General features: G+C 39.7%; 1 protein-coding gene across 5 annotated transcripts in view; it reads left to right on the top strand.

Moving 5' to 3' along the window:
* The window catches only part of LOC126997343 (uncharacterized), a 118,649-nt gene that overhangs the window by 67,491 nt on the left and 31,568 nt on the right, over window positions 1–19,590 (top strand). For all 5 annotated transcript variants that reach the window (XM_050858390.1, XM_050858391.1, XM_050858388.1 and 2 more), the window contains 5 exons: window positions 952–1,087; window positions 4,877–5,030; window positions 9,350–9,491; window positions 13,645–15,082; window positions 15,280–15,482. In XM_050858390.1, the coding sequence (XP_050714347.1) occupies window positions 952–1,087; window positions 4,877–5,030; window positions 9,350–9,491; window positions 13,645–15,082; window positions 15,280–15,482 (2,073 nt within the window). The remainder of the gene's footprint in view (window positions 1–951; window positions 1,088–4,876; window positions 5,031–9,349; window positions 9,492–13,644; window positions 15,083–15,279; window positions 15,483–19,590) is intronic.

The raw sequence follows: 19,590 nt of genomic DNA, 5'->3' as shown, positions 1-19,590 counted from the left end.
CATAACCTATAGAGGACTCTTGGGGTAATCTTCAGAGGGCTTTTATGTGTGGGCTCTTGAAACATCCTGAACCTCTTGAAGGATCATTGCCTGCCTTACCTATCAAATGAGTTCAGGCATTGGAATGTGAATGTACTGAGACTCAGAGATGAGGAAGCCTGGCAATGGCAAGATTATTAGTCAGGGTTACAAGTATAGGTCTAGCATGACCAGTGGTAAATGTTGTATGGGATGCATCTCCAGCCAACTGCAGCCATTAGTTGTTGGTGTTGAGGTTACTCCATTTGATGATATATTTATTTATTTTATTTATTTATTTTTATTTGTTTATTTTATTTATTTATTTATTTATTTTATTTATTTATTTATTTATTTATTTATTTATTTTATTTATTTATTTATTTTTTTTATTTATTTATTTATTTTTTTTGCTGACCTACCCATAATTCCAACTAATAGAAATTTATCTTACTTTTTCTTGCTATTGGTTCATGGAGGTATAAGGGGTGGAGTTGACATCAGCCATGACCAGTGAAGCCGCCGAACTGTCATTTTTAAGGCCACAAGGTGGCAGACACCGGTCAGGTGTCAGGTGTTGTCGGGCCAGGTATTCATGAAATAGATCTACCGCATCACTAAATGTATGGTAATCAAAAACTCCACCATTATAGTGAATGAGACGGGGTCTGGAGGTAGGAACTAAGGTAGTGAGTGTGAGCTCACCCAGGTATCCCTCATCTTGCGGCCCTAAAAATGACAGTTCGGCGGCTTCACCTCAATGAATGGGATTAGCGGCCCATGTCGACTCCACCTATTCTACCTCCATGTATTGGTTCCATTAAAAAAAAGGAATAAAGGTAAAAAATAGTGTTGGCAGCCAGCTTCCTGTCATTTGTGTGAGCCCTACATTTTGGGTGGTGAAGAGTTTTACCAACACCATCAATCTCACAGGTATCAGTGTGGAGAGTGTGGGGTAAGCAATGCCCTCTTACCCAGCCTCCAGCGTCACTACACCAAAATGCATCATGCCCCATTTACCTCTGTGTCTTATCTTCAGTTACCAGTTGAAGAAGAGAAAGAAGCATGGGTAAGTAAGCTAAATTTTCTTCTCTTTAACAGGGAGCTCTATAGAAAATAATAATAAATAGTTGAAAATCTAATCTTTAAGATTATTTTGTTGAATGGCTAGTCTTTAGATGGCTGTAGGGAACACATTCCTCTGCAATATTTATGATTATAATGGTGATGGGGAACATGGTAATATTGTTAACATTATTAATGTAAAACATTTTCACATAGAACGTATTTCATGGCAAAATTGATCACTAAATACAAATTTGCATATATAAAGTGACTAACTCATTGGAAAGAACACAGTTAATTTTAAGCCAGCAGACCTGGTCTGAATTTTCATCCAAATTTACTGCTATTTTTCTTTTCTCCTATCTCTGTATTGTCAATTTGCTCTCTTGGGACCTTTAGGGTGTTGTGGCTGTCTCTCCCATCATATTTTCTAGTAGGTGAGATAGACACTGTAATTACAAGTAGGTAAGAACTGAAATTCACACAGAAAACACTGCCTGGCAGCACTAACAGTAAAGGGGCTCTCACACATTCCCGGTCCCGGTCGCGACCGTCCCCGATGACTCCCGATAAGCCGGTCGCCGGTCGACTGGCTGTAAGATCGGGGATTGTCGGCGGCAGACCGCCGGTCGACCCTGAGGACCGTGAAGCGCAGCCGACCACCGCGGTCAACTTTATTTTCAAAGATATCGGCGATCGCCAGTCGACGGTGTGGAAAAATGTCGCCGGTCGATCGGCGGTCGACCGGCGGTCAGCCGCCGACACCCACGGCAGACCCGGCGGTAGACCATGATCGACATGAGTGGACACCTGTGTCTGACCTGGGGATTAGCGAGGAGGAAGGTGGAAAGCGAAGAGGAACAGGTAGGGCGAGGATGAAGAGAGAGAGGAGATGCAATAAAGGAGGAAGAGGAATGGATGAAGAGAGAGAAAAAAAAAATATATATATATATATATATATATATAGATATATATATATATATATATATATATATATATATATATATAGAGATATAGATATCTAGATAGATAGATAGATAGATAGATAGATAGATAGATAGATAGATAGATAGATAGATATATATATAGATATAGATAGATATAGATAGATATAGATATAGATATATATATATATAGATATATATATATATATATAGAGAGAGAGAGAGAGAGAGAGAGAGAGAAGGGAAAGGACTGGAAGGAGGAACAGGTGGGAGGGAGGGAGGAAGAGAGAGAGAGAGGGATGGAGGAGAGTGAAGAAGAAAGGGAGAGAGGGTGGAAAGAGATGAAAAAAAGGAGGAAGAGGAATGGGTGAAAGGAGAGAGAGAGAGAGAGAGAGAGAGAGAGTTTTATGCACGAATGAATTTAGGTATGAAGCTATTTATGAGGTAATTATAAATATATGAAAATGCAAAGAAAGTGTTTGCTCGTCGATGTGCAGCAGGTCTGCCTTGATGAACCGGTCTACCGCCAGTAGGCCGGTCTACCGCCTGCTGCAGTCGCCGGTCGGAGAAATCGAAAATCGTATATGGTCGGCGGTCTACGCGGCTTACGCGATAAACCGCGGTAAGCCGGTCCGGGGATTATTGCCTATTTTGTCGGCGGTCAGGCCCCGATCGGCTTATCGGGAGTCATCGGGGACGGTCGCGACCGGGACCGGGAATGTGTGAGAGCCCCTTCCGAGATAATAGGGTCCTTCCCCGAGCTCGACCTGCCATCTGGTGACCCTATTGGAACCTCTGTCAGACCCAAACCTGCGGACCTCTGGGGTCCAGCGAGACTAAATTGACATTTTTTTGTACCAAACTAGCAACATATCAAAGTTGTAATGGTCACTATCATGTTTACACATTATATTTATGTCATTATAATGAACATTGTTGGCAAAATAAGAGCATTCAATGATATATCCTACAACACCTCATTCTGCAGTTTATAGGAATGCATCAATGCACGTACTCATGGGTAAATATTTCCTACATGCAAGAAAAGAGAAGTTAAAGAAGTCCAACATGGTGTCATGCTTTCAATTTCTTACAGTAGTGGTGGAAGGTGTTGAAAATTTTGCCACTCAGCATACCTCCAGCTGGTAAGCTGCTGCCCCACACACGATGCATTCCTCCGTCTCTCCAATCAGAGCACGTGAAGTTATTTACACTGCTGCAAAACGTATCGTACGCTCCCAGCAGCAAATGCAAATGCATAATTTTTTAGATAGTTCAAGAGGGCCATCAGATGGCAGGTCGAACTCAGTGAAGGACCCCATTGAGAATGTAAACAAACATGGTAGATAACAGCTGAGCAATGGGGTTCCCCTCCATCAGCTGAGCTAACACTGGGTAATTAAGAGGATTCATAATGAGTGAAAATCAAACAAAACACACTGCCTGGGATCATGACAATAACAGGAACAATTTTATGTTTAAACAAACATGACTGACAATAGTTGAACATTGGTTATCTTATCTGTTCCAGCAGTTGAGGCCAACAATATAATTAGGATAATTCAGCAAGGAGTGAAAATCACAAAGCACACTACCTGGTAGTGTTAAAGATAACGTGAATGATCTGAAGTGTAAAGAAACATGGCGGATAATATTGAGAATATGGCTGCAATAACTGAGCCTGTCTTTGACTATTTTTACACCTAGTGCATGCTTCTCTTATTTAGAAATACAAGTAGAGTTAGATGTTTTCCAGTGAATAGAACTTTTGTCTTCATTGTATAATGGCTGCCAAAAGTTGGAACAAAATATCATTTGGGTAAGCAGTGGCTGAGTGGTTAGCATGCTGGCCCCGCATTCACCCTATGATGGACAACGCAGGTTCGAATCCGCCACTACCGCGTGGGATTTTTCAGTCATCGCTGAGTGGCTTAAGACTACCCACATGCTGTCCTGAAGACCACCCATCAACCCGGACTCTAGACTAAACCGTCCAAGTGAATCAAGAACGAGCTCCAGAGGGCAGCATGAGCCAAGAAAAGATGGCGCCACTATAAAACACTTGCCTGTGCCATGATGGGCTGGGGCCAACTACCATCCAGGCCCCTCAAGAAAGCCTACTGGCGCCATAGGCTGGCACGTTAAAAAAAAAAAAAAAAAAAAAAAAATCCATTTTCAGCACCATGCACACTGGACATATTTGTTTATTGTTGTCTCATGTTCTGAACTGTAGCCACGCAGTGACCTTACAATTTTATGTACTAGAATGAAATACATAAATAATTACATTAGAAATATAATTTGACAGCTGCAGACACTGTGCCTATTTCTTTATATTTATCAGTGTAGCAGCTGCCACAGCTGCCAATGAAGGTGCGTCCTTTGTTGACACAGTGCAAATCTTCATATAATATGTTTTAGTTAATTTCTAAGATATGCTGCTTAAATGTGTTGGAGAAAGTGTGGCAAGAGTCTGGGGCAGGTACTGAAATTAGCAATTGCCATATCAAGTAAGGTAAATATCTGGGAATTGGTTGTGGACCCCAGACTGTATTGGTTTTGTGGTTCCCAGACAGATGCTCCCACCATGAGTCAGTGAAAATGAGTGTCGGGTGTATCACCCTTCAAGTAAGATAATGGGAGTTTGACTTAAAGCAGGGAATTCAAGTAATCACAAAATTTGAGGTCTATAGTACTTTAGATTTTCAAAGAAAGAATTATATCACTGATGGATAGTGAAATGGCAAAGAAATGGTGTAATTTGATTTCATTTTCTCTAGTTTTGATTTTCGAGTTCCAGTCCATGGTCAAAGATTTTGACTTAAGATTTCTTATATTTTGTAATTCAGGTTGAGTCAGTAATTAGTCATCAAGAAGATCTTATCAAGAGATGGCATGAGAGAGGAGGCTCAGAAGTTTCTGTAGAAACTTCCTTGTCCCAGGAAAAAGCCGTCATCTCATCACGACGTTCTTCAACAAATGCATCCTCTCATTCTTTGTCAGGTTGGTAGTAAATTGTCTTATGTTTCCTAAGAAAAGAATGAAAAACCCATGTGTGGAAGTAAATTATTTGGTTAATTTTGAGTTCTTTTTAGAATAGGTTCCGAATCAAGCAATAGTTTCCTTGTTGCTCCATGCTAAAAATGTTCAGAACTTGGATGATTTTTAAGAGAAAATTTTCCCTCAATCAGCAGTCATTCAGAAATTGTTCATGTCAGCATCTCCATATGCTGTTTAAATACAATCATCTGATTGTTTTACTGGCTATACAACAAAATTATGCAAATATATTTCTTATTAATGTGATAAAGAAACTGCCAAAACAGGGTTTGCACCAGCAGTCGGCAACTTGCGGCTTTTTTAAGAGATGCGTGCGACTCCTGCCACCTAGTTAAAAAGGGCCAAATTATCATAGAAAAATGAAAGCATATGCTCCAGACATTGAGCAGCTCTCCAAAGAAACTCGGGAGCAAAAGTCAGATTAACACGTTTATGCCAATCGATGGTACATTTCCATACTTTTTTTAGTCGCTATACACGTACCACGGGGTGGTGATTAAATGAGTTTTTTCTTCCTTTTCAACCAATATTTCTAACAAAATAGTAGGCAAAATGCAAACTAAACACAAACACAAATATTCTTTTTTTTATTATTTTTTTTTCAAAAATAGAAATGAAAGATGTTAATGAATAAGAAAAACATTTAACCTAAAATAAAAAAAAACTTTTTTTTATAAACACAGTGTTCTTTTTGAATTTCATTCATTTTTCCATTCTTCAGTAAAAAAAAATAGCAGAAAAAAAAGTCAAAAAGTATTGTTCACTCATCAAAGTCAAAAAAAACTTTCTATCCCTACAAACACTTTCTTCATTCAATTCTTTTCTTTTTTCAAGGATATACACGCCATCACATTGATTACATAATTATTTACCAGTTTACTCTAGCTCTTTTTGCTGCAGCATTTCCTTCTTTTAGACTAAGGGTCTGATAACACCCCTGCACCTTTTTTCTTTTGTCTGCATTGACCCACCTGCCAACACAACAAAATGATGAGATTTTTTTACCTAGAGAGAGAACTCTCTCCAATGCTTATTTTCTCTGTTGGAATTCCTGTGGTAAGAGAAAGAACTAAAGAAGGAATTGATCACTGCTCTTGTTTGACAACAATTTTCTTGTATGAATCCCAAAGGAAAAAAGCTTCAATGCTAGCAAAAAATTGCTTCAAAATGACTTCTTACTCACTATTTTATTTATTTTAGGGGTGAATAATCTTAGGATGACTCTCAGCAAGTAATTCTGTTTTTTTTGGCAACATTGTATTTTTGGCATGGTTTGTTCTGGGATGCTCTGTTGTCAGTTCAAGACAGTTGTCACTTTTTCCGACAGTATGTCTTGGAACAGTTGTTATTTTCTTTTTTCTAACTTTTCCTCTTTTGTCACTTTTTGCCTTCTGAGTTTCTTTTTTTTTTTCTTCACCTTTTTATTTTTCTTTTCTGTTTGTTGTTCTTCATTTTCTTTTCTTTCTCTGTCAATTAGTTCGTAAGGTTTCTAGACTGTCAGGTTGCTAGGGAGAGCTTCTCAAGACTCAACCAGGTCTTAAAAAGTTGTCAATATACAGAGAGAGGACTCTAATCATATTCTGAATGTTTTAAATTCTTTGTTTATATTCCTTTTGTTTTAAATCTTGAATTTTTTCCTTGTGTCATCTTGTCTTTTTGCATTTTATATATTTTGATACATACTTATGTTTTTGTTTTTTGATTTACTTAATATTGTTCTGCCACCTTATATTGTACAACCTTTTTCTTCATAACTATTTTTTTTTCTATCTTATTTTTTTCAGCCTTTTCTGAGGGTAAGCTTTATGATTTGCCCAGAGACTCCTAATCTGTCACTTGTTCTTGGTGATGGTGGAGAATTGTAAAGGATCAGCTCAAATTTGTTAATGGAGACAGTTTCTTCCATTCTTACTCCACACATTTTACTTTTTTAGCCCAGTAACAATCAAATTGTGGTTGCCCTGTTTAAGCCATCATGATAAGAATCATGAAACTGTTGAATATCCTTGGAGGTTACTGGTTCATTCATGCATTCATTTTAGAGAGCCGTAAATGGCTCAAGCTAGTTTGTTTAGTCAACCTATATTAGTTATATCATCATAATATCATATCAATAACCCTCATACAAACAAAAATCAAAAAATGCTTTGAATATCTGTCGGATCAGATGATGATGATAACCAATGTGTAATGTATCTGCTGCTGTTGCTGCAAATTGGTTCGCAGCCTGCAGTGATGTGCATGCAGTGATGATTAGAAGCAGCGGCAGGCTGTTCATTCACATTCTTGATGATACATGATATGCTGTATCATATCATCATCTGGGTCACATGCATTGCATTCAGATTCATCACTTGAACTTCATTTGGGGTGACGGTGGTTCTTTTTTTTTTTTTTCCTGTCATCATCGAGATGACGATGTGACATGATGTCCATAAAACTGATGAGGCTGAAGGGTAGGTGTATATTATATTATAGATATGTGTGTGTTTGTGAAGCATAAAACTTAAAATTTATTATTTTATCTTTAGTTACTAAAATTAAAATATTCAATATGAATAGTATATACAATTATTTTAGCCCACGCCACGTGCACCATAGAATATTTATGACCACTGTGTGCTCATATGGCGCTGCTGCTGATACTAAGAACTATGTACGCCATATGTACCACCCGTACAAGGATTTTAACGGGTCTAAGAGATTCTATTTGAGGCAACACCTTTTTTTTTTACGCTCGCTGCTGCCACAGCTTTGACAACACAGCAGTAAACATCACATCATAGGCGGTGGGTTTGGAGTTCAGGGCTAATAATGGCTTAGCAATACCACCTTTTCCTTGTTTTGCTGCATGCACTGTTGGCGACCGTTACAGTGCAACAGGCGCCATGTGGTGGAGTTCCAGGACTGGCTAATGGCGCTTAACGTGTTAAAGTTTAATCCCACCATGGTGACCAAATATATTAAGTACAGTTAGCATGTTGATTAAAAGTATGAAATATTTGTTCAATCGTGGTTACATACTATAGAGAATTGACAAAGGTTCCGGACATAGTATTAAGTTAAAGGAGTGGCTTCATAAATAAAATAGTCTGACAGTTGCAATTATAATTATTTTTATTATTATTGTGATTATAGTATTTGATTATCTTGTCTGTTGGTATATTATCTAACTCCCATATGGAGGAGGTAAACTTTAATGTTTTATAATTTCCATTCATAATTTACACTGCGGCTCCAGCAGCACTGCTCTTCTGCCAAGAATGAAGAAACTGGCTCTTCTAGAATTATGGGTTGCTGACCTGTTTACACAGTCACATTGCTACCTATGCCATGACTTAGAGACAACAATCATGTAGTGTATCTAAAAGCATCTCTTTGTGTTTGATCTTGAATCACATGACTAATACTAGTTGTACTGTACAGGCTATGAGCTATGCTCAAATTGTCCTCAGGCTCTGAGCTATGCTCAAATTGTCCTGTCTCCATATCAACACATCTTTTTTTGTGGGTGTGAGTGTGGGGGGATGGGGGGCATTCCAGGTGTCAATGTATCCATGGAAAAGATGTTCTTGATTTTTCAGGCTCCTTTTCTTCTTCAATTTCTTCCTTTGACTTCTTGTATTTCTAGTGTGTTCCATACAAACAGGCTTTAGCACTTCTGTGGTCTAGTGGTTGGCATGCCCACCTACTAATCTATGGGCCTGGGCAGTCAGCTTACAGTGAACCCAGGTATTAATCCTTTCTTTCAGCCTGGTCAATAAATGGGTGCATTGGAAACCTAAGGAAGGTAAACAGGTAACCTGGACTTTGCAATTGCCCTGTGTCTTGGGGTTAAGGGGTCTCATCCACCACAAGCTCAAGGACCATTGAGATGGAGATAAGCACTTGAGACCATGCACAGTTATAGAATGTTTCCCCAACTTTACTCTACCTACCATATAAACAGGTCATAACTGTCGATTGTTTCCATTTTCTTCATTGCCCTCTTTCATTGGTCTCTTTATCTTCTCTCCTTCAAGGAAGGCAAACCCAATCTTATCAATTTCTTCTCATATATCATGTCTCAAGTTTGGCACCATTTATGTTGCTGTTCTCTGATTTCTTTATATTTTTCCAACATTTTTTCTTTCCCTGAGATCAAATCACTGCTGCACATTCCAAGCTTGGTGTGTGTGTGTGTGTGTAGTTTTATTCTGGTTATTGGGGTGCTTAAATTCTTAATTTAAACCTTGTCATTTGTGATACTTTTATTTCCCTAGGTGACACTACCCAGGAGCAAGGTGGCATTGTCCTACATGACTCTGGCAGTGAGCGTGGCCGCTATACCTGTGATACTTGTGGCTCTGAATGTCGTTCAGCTGCTGGACTCAAAAGTCATACAACAGCCATGCATCAAGCCAGGTTTGCTCCTCCTTTTACTAGTTTAGATATATTTATGTACAGTCAAGTCTTTATCCAAGATTCTCTTAACCGAATTATTTGAATAACCATAAGTTTTACTTAAACTTTCTCATTTCATTTAACCGAAGAAATCAGAAATTTATCAGAAATCTGAAGCTCGTGCCACTTACGTTCATTTACGAATGTTTCACCAGAGCGTGCACCAGCCACCACCAGCTTCCCCCCTCCCCCACTCCTCTTAACCCTTTCAGTACGATGATGCCGACGTCGCCGTCACTATCGGCGTCACCTTTTCCATTTCCTCTTAATCCTCATCTAAACCTCTTAAGAGGAAATGGAAGAGGATTATCCTCTTCCAATTCCTCTTAACCCTTTCCATACTGTGATGCCGACGTCTGCGTCACCGTATTGAAAGGGTTAACCCTTTCCATCCGTGACGCAGACGTCGGCGTCACAGTATGGAAAGGGTCAAGAGGAAATGGAAGAGGATTAATCCTCTTCTAACCCTATCAATCCTCCTCTAAATTCCTCATAATCCTCTTCCATTTCCTTTTAAAAGGTTTAGAAGAGAATTAAGAGGAAATGGAAGAGGTTTAGAAGAGGACTAACGGTGACGCCGTTGGACGCCGACATTGCCGGAGTGAAGGGGTTAAAGGAAACCTAGTTGGTGGAAGTACTAAGAGGAAAAGAGTTGTGCTTACTCTGAAACAGAAATATGTAAGAAGATAGAAAGTGGTGTAAGCAGAACTGTGTTGATGAAGGATTACAATGTTGGGTCTACCATGCTGTACCACATACGAAAACAGAAAGACAAACTTCTCAGTTTCGTGGTTAATTCTGACGTTTCACAGACTATGGAAAAGTGATGTACATTAACCCCTTCAACACGAGGACCCGTATACTGCATCCTTGCATGCTCTGTACCATATCCGAGGACGCGTATACTGTGTCCTGGCTCACTTTAGCCAGCACACGAGTTATTTCATCCCAGATATTGTACGATTGTTTTTAGGATGTAGGTCGGATATGATACGGTGTCTTATATGACTTTTAATGTTGTTATTGTGTAATAACGTCAGTGTGTCTTGCCCTCATTTTTACTTGACAGTAACAATTGATTCTTACAGAAAATAATAAAAATGATGAGAAAGAAATGATATATGTGTGTGTGTGTGTGCGTGTGGAGTTCCTCTTTCCTGGAGTTGCTAAGTGGCTGGGTAGTGAGTGCATTGTCTCCCCTTCACATCCATCCCGCTGTCTGTTCTTTCTTCCTTCCTTCCTTCTTCATACCTCCTCTCTGCAGTGTGTGTGTGTGTGTGTGTGTGTGTGTGTGTGTGTGTGTGTGTGTGTGTGTGTGTGTGTGTGTGTGTGTGTGTTTACCTAGTTGTATTTACCTAGTTGTGACATACGGGAAAAGAGCTACGCTCGCGCTGTCCTGTCTCCATATCCTCTCTTATCCAACTTTTCCTCAAAATCATGAATGTTTCTTGCACAAACCACCTCCTCCTCCAGTCCATTCCATAGCTCAATGCTTCTGTTTGGGAAGCTAAACTTTTTCACATCTCGCCTACACGTGGTCGCCCTCAACTTCTTTCCATGTCCTCTCGTTTCTCTCTTGCTCCACACACACAGGTCCTCTCTGTCCAGATTCTCCACCCCGCTCGCCACCCTGTACACCACTATCAGGTCTCCTCTTTCTCTTCTTTTCTCCAGGGTTGTGAGCCCCATGCTAATGAGTCTCCCCTCGTAAGTCCGATCCCTAAGTTCTGGTACCATCTTAGTTGCCGCTCTCTGTACTCTTTCCAGCTTTCTTATGTGGTGTGTGTGTGTGTGTGTGTGTGTGTGTGTGATGCGGTGTGAGGCTCACGCCACCACGCGTGAGCTCCGGCCTCCCTCTCACATCCATCCCGCTGTCTGTTCTTTCTTTCTTCCTTCCTTCCTTCCACCTCATATCTGCAGTGTGTGTGTGTGTGTGAGAGAGAGAGAGAGAGAGATGCTAATCTCACAAATTTCTCTGTATATTTATGCATACATCTCAAAATTATCAAATAACTTATGTTTCTTTATGTACACCATTTAATTTAGCATGTTTTTATATATAATACATGATGATTATTTTGAGATTATGGCTGAAAACTTGTTATCATCAGAAGCGACGTTGGAAATTTGGCACACACGGCCATCCCAGATACGGGGCGGGGCGCTGTTTTCGCCCAGCTGTAGTGAATGGGTTAAAAGGAGCAAAGTTTTATACGAGTGGTTTCTTACCAGACACGCCGAGGGACATGCAGTGACTGGCCCGCTCATCATAGAAAAGGCTTAGCATTTCTATGAACTCACGAAACTGCAAGAGCCATGTGAATTCTCTATTGGTTGGCTCTAAAAGTTTAAAAAGAGACATGGCATCAGGAAACTAGATGGATGTGGTGAGAAAAATTTGGCCGACACAGACTCTGCAGAGGAATTTGTCAACAAATTTCGTTAACTCGTTTACTTCATCTGTTTTCCCTTGTATTTTATAAATTATCATTCATTCGAAAAATTCAACTTAACAGCACTTTTAAAGTCCCGTGAATTTCAGATAAAAGAAACTTGACTGTACCTGTTTATTTTGTTTTATTTATTTTATTTTATATATTTATATATTTTTAATTTATTCGTTTATTTATTTTTACGTTCAACCAATAGCAATGGTAATGGGGCCTGTTGATTGGTCCAAGCTTGTTAGTAGTGCAGACAAATATTTTTTTCATTGCAGTGCCATTCTTGTTAAGTTCATGGTGCACCACTGGAGCTCCACTTGATCCTCTTGAGAGAGTTTTTCTAGAGTCTGGGTTGATAGATGTTCATCAGGACAGCATTAGGGTTGTCTTCAGCCATTCTGAGATAACTAAAAATTATCAACTTGTAGCAGCAGGGGAGACTTTAACCTGGATCTCCAGAACACTGCACCCACATGCTGACCACTCAGCCATCATCTCTATGTCTTCATTTGGAAAATTAAATTGTTGATGACTTTTATGATTGAGTAAAGATTGGTGCAATTGGGACGAAGCCCCTACTGACTTAACGGAATTGCAGACTTAGGGGACTGGTCTTCTCATCACCAAGAAAATAATTCTTCTAGCGTATAAATGTATCATGCTACAGCTAATTACTTTACTAATGCATTTATATTCCTGTAAGAATTAGATAAAAAAAAAAATGAAACAGGTGATGAAGATAGCTACAAGCAGATGGTCAGCTGGTTCATTTAATTCTTGTTTTACCTGAGAAAGATGTTCCTAAAGGGATTATATAATTTTAAATAATGTGTTCACCAAAAATAGTTTTATAAGAATATGTGTAAAGAATGGGAGTTGTGTTTCTTTGACTTAAAAAATTAACAGAGACGGGTGTTTGTGACATAAACCAATCTTTTCTTGAAATGGCAGGGTAAGGCCACCAGCCCAGGGAGGTGTTGCGCTCCGGGCTCCAGAGTATCATTGTGTAAATAAAGAAACATGGCGGACATGGGAACCTTGCTTGTCCTCTTCAGCATTATCATCATTTTTGTGTCTCTTATGAACATCTTATATGATTTCTGCCACCTCTAGTATTCAAGTAAAGGGTCACTGTCTAGCTCATTTGCCAGGATAAGCTGCAAGCCTGCAAAGGCCACGGTCACCAAGTCCAGCCAGCGCAAGCCCAGGCTGCCCAACAACGTCCCCAGCGGCCACATGCACAAGGCTGTCGCCAGCCAGGATGAGTGTAGCTCCAGCGACACTGAGAGCAGCAACTCCCTCAGCCCCACTGGCCTGTCAGTCAAGGGAGGGAAGCTCTGGGTCCTGACTTGCTTATTTCCCATAAGGTCAATGCATATAATTTCGGGGATGCGAGTTTTGCACCAATTACAATGGTCTCAATCAGGGGCAGAACTTGGTGTACCACTATTGGAACGTCAGCCAATGGTAAATAAATGTGCCTAGGTATCTCAGCGGGCGTGAATTTGGTGTTATTCAGATTATAAGGATTTTACTGTTTTAACTTTCATACATAGTAATTGACTATTGTATTTCATGTATTCTTCTAATTTCAATAACTTCTTAAGTGTCTCAGCATGAGAAATATGAAATAACTTTTTTCATTGCCATACTTTTTTTCTTCTTTTTAGATTCAAGTGCCATTACTGTCCATTTGCAAGTAACAGTGAAGATGCAGTCAAGCAACACAGCAGTGTAAAGCATCCAAAGCTCCAGAGTGAAGTTTTGGATGTATCACAAAGAATCAAAGTTCAAAGAGGGGACAGTGGTGCTTCTGAGGACATCACAAGCCCAGAAAAGAACAAAGAGGACCAAGGACTAGAGAGAACTGTGTCACCTTCAATGGAGAGTTCTTTGGTTTCTCAACTAGATCAAAGTTGTGTGAATAGTGAAGATAATAGTGATTTTACATTAGAGAGTGACATTACAGACAGCTTTAGTGACAATCTAGAAGACTCACAATCATTATTGGCAAAAATATATAGTTGCCCCTTTTGTTCCTTTACTACGTCCACTACATCAAGGCTGAACCACCATAATCGCAGCAAGCACAGTGAAACTCGTTTATACATGTGTATGTACTGCAAAGGACGGTTCAACACCACGATGGATGCCTTGCGTCATCATAAGTGGAAACATATGCCTCAAAAACCAAAGATTATTCATATGACCTACAATAAGGTAGAAGAAAATTTTGTTAAAGAACAAGTTGAGGTTGGTTTCTCAGAAAACAGTGAAGTGCTGTTGTCCTCTAAAAGTAATACATTACCAAAGCTTATGTTGGAACCTAAACCTGGTAGATCTAAAGCTAAGAAGTCTTTTACAAAATCATCATCATTCAGCCATGTCAAAGGTAGCTCCACAAGTGGCCCTTCAAGTAGCTTGAGTGTAGAGTCTACTTTCACTTGCTGTCATTGCAGTCACCAGTCAAGTAAGGTTGGTATGGAGGAGCATATGAAGAAACAGCATAGAGATCTTCCTTACCAAGTGAGAAGGGAAGAAAAAGACCGGATATTCACTGAAGTTCACATTTACAAATGCATCCACTGTGTTGTAGAAAGTATTTCACTGGCACAAGCTATGGATCATTGGATTCAGAACCATCCACTTTTAGATTTTAAGTTTGATCTGGTCTTGAGGCATTCTGGAGAAGTGTCCAATCAGGTTGTCAGTAGCACAACAGTTGACAAAGATTTGGCTCATGAAGTGATGGACACAGGGAATAATGCTAATTTAGATGATGCAGATATGAGCATTGCTGGGATAGATAGAGGTACCATAAACTCTTCAGCTATTCCCTCATGCTCTGATATCACCAGTAGTTCAGAGAGTTCAAACTCTAAACCAATGCCGATATCAAGACAGAGAGAGAGTAAAAAAGATACACCATCATCAAGGTCTAGTGTAGATGCTGAAGAAGAGGAAATAATAGACCTCTCAGAAATACTGGGAAGCAAAGAATCTGAGATACAGTCAAGAACAGAAGCTGAAAAAGATGTGGTCTACAAATGTGGACTTTGTAAGAAAAGCAGTGACAAACTTCATGAACTTCAGGCTCACATTAAAAAGGTAAATGAAAAAAAATACCACTCAAAATTTTATGTTCAAAGTAGCATTGGTATGCAGCATTCTGTGAACAGAATGGAAGAGAATAACAATTAAAATGTGTTTGTAAAGTTTTGAATGTCACATATAGAGGGTAATTAGTTATGGAAGTGATGAGCTGTAACACTGAGGATGTTGGTGACATAAAACTCTCCCTACAGATACACCCAGAGAGGGATGTGAAAATCAAGAAATTGTCACGAGAGGTGTTTGAACAGCTGTTCCGTGCCGAGTACAAGTGTGATTACTGCGGTGAACGAGGACGTCATAAGCCCATAAGTAGGCACCACAAAGTATCCCACCCTGGTCTTCCTATGAAGGTCTCACGCATTCCTCAACCTTCTCGAGAAAATGTCTATTTTCGGTAAGTTGACATATAATTACTTTGTATCTTATCTCTCACGTATAATGCGTTCTTTTTTAGTGTAGAACAAATCTTATTTATCATCTGCTTTTTCATCATTTTACAGTTCAGCATCAGGTATGTTATATGAAAATGCAGATAAAAAGCTGCTTTCTATATCAGTAATTTCAGTGAGACATTTATGCTAAAAACAAGATTAACTGAAAATATTGCCTGTCCCAGGAAATATATCTTTATTTTCTTAAACCTTAAATGCTGGATGGGTCTGACACGCCGTTTATGCCATCCAGGCATTTTTGCATGAATAGACATGTTTTCCACTTCAAATTAAATGAAAACTATCGAAGCAGTACAAGTATGGAATATGTATCTGCATTGATTACTGGAATCCTTTTTCTGCATTATGCAGTAACAACTAGTTTCCTAGGTGTCTTTGTTTCATGACAGTGAAGTAAGGTAATTTTCACCCTGCTGCTACCCAAACTGATTGACATGTTCAAGTGCATATCTGTGTGACATGTTCTAGTGTGGTCAAAACTTTGGCTCCTCATACCAAGTCATAAATATTTGTAGTGTACTACACTATAGTGATTATTTAGTCTTATTGCTACTTTTGCTATTATTTATTATTATTATCATCATCATTATTATAATGGCTTCATCTCACTCCCCCATTTTGTTGGCTGAGGCTTGTTCTCATATGCAAACATTGGGATGAGGCCAACCACATATTTGCACAAAGACATTATATATATATATATATATATATATATATATATATATATATATATATATATATATATATATATATATATATATATATATATATATATATATATATATATAAACAAACAGATGTGACCCGTACATGTCAAAAGTGCAAAACTTGGCGTTAATCTTGTGAAATCGTGATGATGGTAAGAGTTTGGGACTAAGCGCTAAACTCGAGGATGCATAAAACTCGGATAGCTTGAAACTCGAGAGGTACTGTACATATATATATATATATATATATATATATATATATATATATATATATATATATATATATATATATATATATATATATATATATATATATATATATATATATATATATATATATATATATATATATATATATATATATATACCATCACGACTTTCGCATTATAGTTCTCCTTTGACATGTACGGGTCACGTCTACCTACCGTTGGCGTCATGTGTGCTGCCTTATAAGGCGGTGTCCAACCATTGGGGCTATGGGCAACAACGGTTGCCAGTATGGCCAACCGGGAGCGAGTTGTTGGTTGTCCGTATGAATGGAAAATGGTTGTGAGTACGAGCGTGGGTACGTGGGTACCTCATGGCTGTATGTAAACAAACAGACGACGGCAGTGGCTGAGGAGTGAGGAGCAGTGGAAAATGGCCCACCAAGAGACTCATAAAATGGACTGGCAGAGCTGCTTTGCTTACTACTTGATTGACAAGATAAGAGAACACCCCATGCTGGTGAACCACAGTCCAAAAAACTTTTTACTCGAGTATGAAAATTGTAGATCTCCCAGTGATGTTTTCCTCTTCTTCTTTTGACCTGTAATGCAAGGCAGCGACGGTGAAAAGTAACAGTGGAAAATAGCAAAAGGGCATAGAAAACCAAAATCAGGGAAAGAAAAGAACAGAAAAACACCTAAGTTCAGGGTGAAGTGTATAAGTGCGCACTGTGAAGTAAATAAGGGCCGCTTTCACAGTCACTGTTTGTTTTGATCGTTACCAATGGCGGCGATCGATGCTTTAGTTTTCCACATGAAATTGGCCTATGGGGTAGTGGTGGCTGCAGAGAAAGCGACAGGTGTTGAGAGTGTGTGGTAAGGTGCGGGGCGAGGCTAACCCCGCAGCCGCCACGAGGTGCCGTTGTAAAGGCAATACCTCCGACACCATCACATCACATCACTACCCATCGGCCAGTTTCACGTGGAAATACTAGAGCGGCGATCGCCGCCACTGGTAACGATCAATACACACAAAATGACTGTCAAAGCGGCCCTAAGTGCATGTTGTGAAGTATAAGTGTGGAGAAGGAGGACCAAAGAAGCGATACAAAGCATTACAGGTCAAAAGAAGAAGAAGAAGGTCCACTACACTGGCCGGTTTTGCAAGAAATATCTTCCCGCTGAAACTAGTCATTCTGCTGTCCACCACACATCTGACTGTGGGAATACACAGCATTAACCCCTAAAGGGCCGGCCTGGGTGGTCATCTACAACATCCACAGGACCGGCACCTCAGCACCAAACACCGAAAATAGCCTATATTCACACACTTGATTCTGCTGAACTACAATGCAATAACACATTACTTTGTCGTCATAGTCATCATCAACTCTTCTTCTTTTTAATTATTGCATGAAAACGTTTCTATGTGCTGTGGTTTTGGAGAAATATTGAGTTGAAGAGGAGAGACTTTGAGTTAGGCTCTTGCATGTGTTCGCTTTCCTGTATTTGGTGTTGCCTTGTGCGTAATGAATGTAAATGCCCATGCCTATATATAATATATATATATTACTATATATCTCCATTGTCTTGTTGTGATGTGTGTGTCATGAGTCAACATATCATTCTCATATCATTATACTACTCTTCGTTGCTCTCGCAGGGTCTGGCAGGAAAATCCGACAGAAAGGAAATCGATGCCAGAAGAACTGTCCATCGGATGGGCAATTGAAGCAGAAACAGTAGCCTAAATATATCTCTGGCAAAACATATCTCTGGGTCATCGATACCCGAAAAAGTAAATAAATTTAATGAAAAAAAAAAAAAGCGGCTATAGCCCTTCGTGGAAGCGTACATAGCCTCCGGCCCTTTAGGGGTTAAAAGTGTTAATTTGATTGGATTTGTTCTTTTTTGTCCGCTTGTGGTCTTTGTGAGCAGTGAGGGAAATATGGAAGCAGTAAGCAAGTTGAACCTCTCTGCGAGCTATTTTGCGATTGCAGCGGCACTTTACGTTCAATAGGCATCGAAAAGTCAATCATGATATTAGTGATTTGATGATATATAACAGAAAAAGTTAGCAGATTATACCATAACACAGGAAACTACCAGAAGCTATAGGTTTGTCCAACTGTACCACGGGTGACCGCAAGCAACCACCCTTACTTTAGCAGACGACACCACGTGGATCACAAGCGTGTATTCAGAACTGCCAGCCAATTGTAAGGCAGCCGCCTTCAACTGCGGCTTCAGAATGACCTGTTCTTACTTCCCATTTTCTGCCTATTACGAAGGTACGTATTTTGAGATAACAAGAGAGTAAAGTCAAAAAAATTGTGATAACAAGGGAGTTGCCGAAAAAAAAAAATTTCCACGGGCCGGAACCAGTAAGCTCTTTTTCATGTATTTCAATACCTCAAGTTTCGCGATCCTCGAGTTTAGCACTATACCTTCGGAATGAAGCAAGCGCGAAACTCGAGAGGGTACTGTATGTGTATATATATATATATATATATATATATATATATATATATATATATATATATACAGTAGAGCCCCACTTAGCGCGAGATCAATTAGCACGAACCGCAATTAGCGCGAGCCACCATCTACCAAGAAAAAAAATAATTAGCGCGAAAGCCTCAGTTAGCGCGAGCAGCCACCACGACTGAATTTTGAAAATTGCGCCAAGCCGCCATGATGTGAGGCACAAGCCGCGAGAGCCCTTACTTTAGCAGATGACGCCATGTTGATACGGGGCAAGTGCTTTGTTTATGTTGTGGATGTGGATACGGGCAACTGACCATGGCCGTGTGTGATGCACACCCGGAAAATTTGGATTTGCCGGTTGTCCAAGCTGCCACCAACGCAATGGGAAGAAAAGGGCTCAGTGGGACACCAGGTTATGGTGAACCGACAACTCGCTCCCGGATGGGCGCATGGGCGTTGCCAGTAGCCACAACAGTTAAAAGAAAACGGCCAGTGTGATACTGCCTTAAGGCAGCGAGGCTGCTGACCGGGTGAGCGCCGGCGATGACGTCATCAGACTCCCAGCGAATCACAAGTGTTTTCAGAGCTCAGCCAATCGTAGGTTGTTTTTTTTTTTTTTTTTTTTTAATGTGAGTGATTATTTTGAGTAA

The sequence above is a fragment of the Eriocheir sinensis genome, chromosome 12 (assembly GCF_024679095.1).
Source record: "Eriocheir sinensis breed Jianghai 21 chromosome 12, ASM2467909v1, whole genome shotgun sequence".
NCBI lineage: Eukaryota > Metazoa > Arthropoda > Malacostraca > Decapoda > Varunidae > Eriocheir > Eriocheir sinensis.
The sequence above is the reverse complement of the archived record's forward strand: the minus strand, read 5'-3'. Positions and strand labels throughout refer to the sequence as shown.